The 6947-nt window shown below is 39.2% G+C and overlaps 1 protein-coding gene across 1 annotated transcript; it reads right to left on the bottom strand.

The window, feature by feature from the left end:
- Positions 1-4291: 4291 nt before the first annotated feature.
- On the bottom strand, positions 4292-6687 carry LOC133950587 (eukaryotic translation initiation factor 4E type 2-like; the record flags this gene model as incomplete). The annotated part of the gene is given in 5 exon segments (XM_062384645.1): positions 4292-4547; positions 5170-5306; positions 5723-5875; positions 6106-6210; positions 6553-6687. Coding segments are annotated over 5 exon segments (570 nt in total), but the record flags the coding sequence as incomplete, so codon positions are not given.
- Positions 6688-6947: the final 260 nt, after the last annotated feature.

Below are 6947 nucleotides of genomic sequence, written 5' to 3'. Positions count from 1 at the left end.
AACTTCAAAGTAAAACGGGAAACAACAGAGTCACGGTGAAACAACCAAGATGTTGTTCAAAAAACTAAAACTAAGAAAATAACACCTATAAATATAAAACACTTACAAAACCAAGACCAAACATTATGAAATCTAAATTCGAACAATTGAAAAATAGGTAAAACGCAAAGTTTTTAACAAAACAGTCCTGTCAGAGTCGGTTTCATTTATATTAATATTACATTCAAAATACATTGTTACATTTAGGCAAATTTTTTATTTCATTTAGGTGACATTCATATTACCTTCAAGTTCATATAAAAAAAATTTAAATAACCTTTAAAATACATTACAGAATGCAAACCTTTGGAGTGCCCAAAAAACAACTGCACTGAAGTACTTACAAAATAAAGCAACTAGCTGCAAGGCTTCGTTGAGTTTACTCAACTTAAGGGCTTACGTGCTGTGTCAACTTAACGTACCTATCATATGAAATATGGATCAACTGAAATATTTCTATTCGTTTAAACTTAAAATGTTGCGTTAATTCAACTTTGCTGCCCATCAGTTGAGGCTTCTAAAGACTAAAAGATTCTTCAAATGTAACACCCGTCTCATGTACCTATGGGGCGGGGCCCGAGTTAAACTTATGATATTCCCTTTTTTGTTTTGCTTAATAAATAAAATAAGAATTTAGTAAATGAAAAACACACACAATAGCACTTTAAATGTAAATACCTTCTTTAGTTAGAGGATTTTTTTAGTTCAAAATAGAAAAATAAAAATAGGCAATAATCACTTGGGTTAAGTGACAATACAATTAACGTTCAACAGAAATGATACCCATTTTAAATCATAAAGCCAGCGAATAATGCACACCAGAGGGCGCAGATCCTCTTGATAGGGCTATCCGACTTTTATCAGGTAACAGTCCGTTGACCTACAAACAAGAGCTTTCAGCCTCTAAAAAAAAACTTCGATGCGGTTGGGCTAACTCGTGTCTCCCTCTTTTCCTTCTTTCTTTTTTTTTTTTGCTCTTTTTTCCGCTTTTCTCCCGGAACCACCACAGAGTCTAAATCCCACCCCCTCACGTCAGACTGCTCCCGCGATTGGCCGGAGTCTCCAAGCTCTGCACAAGCCAAACACAGCAAAGACTTTTGTGATCGACAACTCTTAAAACAAATATTGTGTAAATAACGTAATTACACTTGAACACAGTCTCCGATGAACTTACTCTTTTTCCTTTTAGAACACGACATGAGATGACATGAACTTTTAATATTTTTAACACATACTTCATGTAGATTTTAAACTTTTTAACCTTTGTATTTTAACCATATTTATGCATTTTTAAACACATGAATACACAATAAACTTCACATGAATTATGAATCTGTACATTATATTATTATCAAAAATGCAAATACACCCATTACTTTAGCAAGGGCTACGCAAACATGATCTATTTATTATGAACAATAGGTAAACATTTGGTGCAAACCATTATAAAACCAATAACTTAACTGTCACAATATGCAACATTGAAATAGTAGCAGCAGACATTTTGAGTGTCAATATTCATCCTTATGTTAACCTTATGGTTCCATTGCACAATTCTTTTCAAAACACAGTATATGGAAATGCAAGTCACAATGTGGCTGTAACAGAATAAAACATTACACCTTAAGGGATAGTGTATAGGCTATTTGAAATGCACTCAGTATCCATTAACCACTATGCTGATAGAGGGGTGGATAAAGTTTCCAGAGTCCACACAACACTTTTGGATTTTCAGGACTTAACCGTGTTACAGCAGAATCTAATACAACTTAAGTAATTGGGATTCAATTTTTTAAACATAACATGCCCCCATGCTGCTCCTGACCCTTTAAGCACAGGATCATGTGACCATTTGTCTTTTGAGAAACAAATCCAGCAGTGAAGAAACACTGATTACAGCAAAGTTAAAACTACACAAACACATGACTAATGAAACAAACTGACATGAATGTATGCGTGTGTGTTTTCATGGTAGGCCTGAACTTGTGCAGAACTCCCATCATGCACTAGGCTCTTCTCTCTGTCTCTCTGCCAACGCATTGATTTATTAACTTTGTGTTTCGTCCCTCCACAGTTTCTCTCTCTTTCTTTCTGACTCCAGAATCGCAGATTCAGAAAAGGACTATTGTTGTTAATATTATATTGTTGTTAATATTATTATTATTATTATGATAAAAATTATTATGATTATTATAATATGAATTGTAGCTCATTATTAACATATTTGCATCTGTAATTATCACAGTTATTATGTTTATTATGGCTAGTCAGTGCTAAAACCTGATGGTTACACATTACGTTGTAGTTTAATATACATATAATCTGGCAAATGTATTCAATTAAATTCCATTTGATTATATAATGTATTTAATATATATATATATATTATACAGAATATGTATATTAAACCACAAATAGATTATATCTATATATTTTCATGACAGTTCTGTTTCCCCTACACGTCGTCTCTGGCCGTCCACAGTGATTGAACCCAGCTGATTGCTGTGACCTTTGACCTTTAATACTTCAGGCTAACGCTAAGGAGCGCTAAGAAGGCTCAGTATAGCGTCAATGCTAACGCTCTTAACACAAGCAGACAAAGACTAAATGTCTTCAGCACTCTGAGACGCTGACAGCACGACCACGAAGTAACATCATAAGCCTGCCTGATGACATCATTAATCCAACTGATGGTGTTATACACCTGCCTGATGACATCATTAATCCAACTGATGGTGTTATACACCTGACTGATGACATGATACATCAGTTAGACCAGAGATCAGGACCAGATCCAAAAACCAGAGACCAGTTCCAGAGACCAGAGACCAGATCCAGAAACCAGATAAACCAGCTCCAATGTTTTAAACCATAAAAAGTGATGCTGAGTCTTCCCTGAAGTTTTTCGCTGAAACATCAAAACTAATAAATTAAATATAAAAAATTAACAAACAATAGTTTCTATCTTACTGTAAAAACTTGTAAAATAAAGAACTGTTAGATTTACTTTGACCAATCAGCCGTCAGCTTCACTGTGACACTGATTCAATTAATGTTTCGTAAATTTAGAGCTTGTTATGATCTGATGACATCACGGCATCACATCAGCTGACTGCAGGATAATCAATCACAAACTGATCAATCTGATCAATGAAGCCTCTGATTAACTTCCTAAGATCAGCAGGGTTAAGGTAACTGGTTAAAATAACTGGCTACATAACTAGTTTAAATAAGAAGTCACCGTAACACATACTCACACAATTTTACCTCATAGATTCATGTGTCCACAGAAAAAACTTCAGTTTCATCTGAAATGGAAAAAAACCTTTCGACGAAGAGAAATGATGTCGGGTCAAATGAGAGAGAGAGAGAGGGAGTAGGGAGAGAGAGTGGGAGAGAGGGAGGGAGGGAGAAAGGGAGAGAGGGAGAGAGAGAGAGGGGGGGAGACAGACAGAGAAACACAGTTCGAGAGAGAGAGAGAGAGAGAGGGGGGGGGGGGGATATAGACACAGTTAGAGAGAGAGAGCTATAAAGAGAGAGAGAGATTTAGTTTAATCTAGTTAAAGGCTCAGGAGGACGTTTGGCTTCATTATGTAATGAGATGATCACTTTGTGTTCATGTGTCCAGGTGTGTGAAGGTCTGAACTTCTAACCTGATCAATCTCTGACTGATGTCACAGCAGAAGAATCAATCACTTTTCATATCAAATCAAATTGTATTTGTTTATCAATTTTCAGTTTGTTTGTCAACACGAGAAGAAAAACTACAAAAATCCTTTGAGGAAACAGAAAAGTCGTAGTGAAGTAGAAACCAGTTGTTTATCCACGTCATCTGGTTATGATCATAATCCATACTGATTATATACAACACACTAAACTGATACTCAGATTATATACAATATATAAGTTTAAATATTGACAATGTAAAACAATTCAATCTGATTAAATACAACCAATAAAACAAAACCAACTAGTTTAATCTAAATAACGTACAATTTATTTGTATCACTGTGTGTGTGTGTGACAGTGTGTGTGTCAGTGTGTGACAGTGTTTAGTTGCTGGTTCAGTTAATCCTGATGTGGATTAGTTTGATCCTCAGAGCTCAGTTGGTCTGGAGCCAAGAATAGAGGCAGGATTAGACCAACCCCCCCCACACTGACCTGTAATCACCTACTGTAACTAATGAATGAACCTGATTATCATGTATTGATGATTGGATTCATGGATGTGACACATTGTTTCATATTGTTTTTTATTTCTCAGGTCATTTACATATGTATGTTCAAAACAAACTATTTTGAACACACACACACACACACACACACACACACACACACACACACACACACACACACACACACACACACACACACACACACACACACACACACACACACACACACACACACACACACACACACACACACACACACACACACACACACACACACACACACACACACGTCTTCAGAGGGAAATCTTTGTGTTTCTGAAGCTCGAGTTGTCCCTGAAACACAAACACATTGATCAGTCTCAACAGCCCCCCCGATGTCTTTTCTGATATCAGGCTGAACTCAACCTGACAAACACAGTCAGGCTCATTGGTCACATCAACTCGGCAGAGACAGAGAGAAGAGCCTAGTGCATGATGGGAGTTCTGCACTGGTTCAGGCCTACCATGAAAACACACACATACATTCATGTCAGTTTGTTTCATTAGTCATGTGTTTGTGTAGTTTTAACTTTCCTGTATTCAGTGTTTCTTCACTGCTGGATTTGTTTCTCAAAAGACAAATGGTCACATGATCTCAGGATCTCTGACTCTAGATATGAGCATGTGCACATCTAAGGGGCGGGGTTTATGGGATGTGACCAATCACTGAAATGGGCACGTTTGACTGGCACCTGGCTGTGGACAAGATGGCCGACCTCCATCCTCAGTGAGCTCAGGTACAACCGACATACCCGCTCCCGTGAAGGGTTACCCAAATACTTTACACTTATGATCACGTGACTTTGTGCCTTTAATGATCACAGAAGTTTTTCTGTCGTTTTAAATCTTCATCATGTTTATAAACAGTGACGTCATCACTAACATCAATAAGAGCTTCTGTGACTCTGACTCCCACCTGAGGCTGTCGTTGTGAGTCTTATACTCCATGATGGTGTTGGCTGGAAGGTTCAGGACTCGTCTCAACGTGTCTCGGATCCTGGACGTCGTCGTCTGATCGTTAGACGTTTTGTTCCAGATCGACAAGATGTCCTCCTGAAGGACAGACAGATGGGAGACAGACAGGTGAGAGACAGACAGGTCTGAGATCAGGTCTGAGATCAGGTCCGACTCGACAACTGACTGTCACTGTAGTACTACAATACTAGTATAATACTACTACAGTAAGAACTGCAGTAACAGTAAGTAATACTGGATTAATATCATAGGTTCATTGTTTCCCTTGGTGGACGTCTGAGAGCTCTCTTCTGAAATCATTGTTCAGGAAAACTGTATTAAGATAACTTTAGTTTGAGTATTGCTGTAGTATAACTGTAGTATTACTGTAGTATTTTTAACTGGAAGAGGGTTTAGACAGAGAGTGGGGGAAGACATGCCGCGGGTGGGACTCGAACCCGGCCACTATTGGGGGGGGGGGGGGCTATATGCTGCCCCTTCCTGCAGTAGTTTACCTGGAAGCGTATAGAGACCACGGCTCCACAGACCTCCTCTCCCACCATGAACTGCTCGCCCACCATAGCAAGGATGATGTTTTCCCAGAAGCGACTGGCGAGACCTTTTCTCAGACGAATGATCCACTTTCCTCCGCTGCGGTTACAATCATCCTGGGGGGGGGAGGAGACAAACTTATCCCACAATGCATCAGTGACACAGAGGTGGTCATGTTGATCTGACCACGGTAATGTCTTTCTGCTTGAATACAGGAAATGAATGAAGCTTCTTCTGGTTGCATTGGTAACGTGATGATGGCTTCACTAACAGCATCAGTACTCCACAGTACTACAGTACTACAGTACTCCACAGGTCTTATGATTAGAAGGTGGTGTAATCTTACCTCCCACATGGGTTTGATTCCCTCCTTGAACAAGTGGAAGTCGCTGTGTCCACTCAGATCACCTGGTCGCACGAGGTGACTGTAAAACTTCCAGAACTGCTCCACCTGAACAACACAAACACACACAGTACAGTGTGAGTACGGATCATCAGTGACCAGGTCTGTTTGTGACCAATGACACAACATGACAATGCAGACAGTCTCCAGTAGGGGGCGTTACACTGATTATTGATCTACTGATCTGATTATATATTGATGACCAAAAAAACTCTTTCATTGTTCTGAATCAATAAATTTAGTCATTGATACAGAAAGAAAATACTGAATTTCTTCAAAGATAATTTTCTCAAACACGATAAGATTGTTGTTGTTCTGGGTTTGGATAAAAGCGTCAGCTAAATTAACAATGTAGAAAGTGTGTGTGTGTGTGTTTGTGTGTGTGTATACCGATGCCACAGTTCCGATCTGTCTGATGTTTTGTTCGTAGCTCTGTGAACTGGCTGGACGACTGGGAGTTCTTCTACTGAACCAGAAGGTGTAGTTGTACTGAAGAGGATGTTCACCTGCAGCTGGACTCACCGTCTGACAGACAGGTGTGGGGGGGGGGGGGGTGGGGGGGGGGGGGGGGGGGTGTTGTAGAGAGAGAGAGAGAGAGAGAGAGAGAGAGAGAGACAGACAGACAGACAGAGACATGGTTTGTATTAATAAAGATCTTTTCTAGTCTTGATGACACTCAAAGCTCTTTACAGTTCGACCTTCACACACATTCATACAGTTCATCCATTGGCAGCACTTCTTTTCTATGAGGTTCATCAGAGAGCTCCTGCACAGTCTGTGGTGGT

The sequence above is a fragment of the Platichthys flesus genome, unplaced genomic scaffold (assembly GCF_949316205.1).
Source record: "Platichthys flesus unplaced genomic scaffold, fPlaFle2.1 scaffold_43, whole genome shotgun sequence".
Lineage (NCBI taxonomy): Eukaryota > Metazoa > Chordata > Actinopteri > Pleuronectiformes > Pleuronectidae > Platichthys > Platichthys flesus.
The sequence above is the reverse complement of the archived record's forward strand: the minus strand, read 5'-3'. Positions and strand labels throughout refer to the sequence as shown.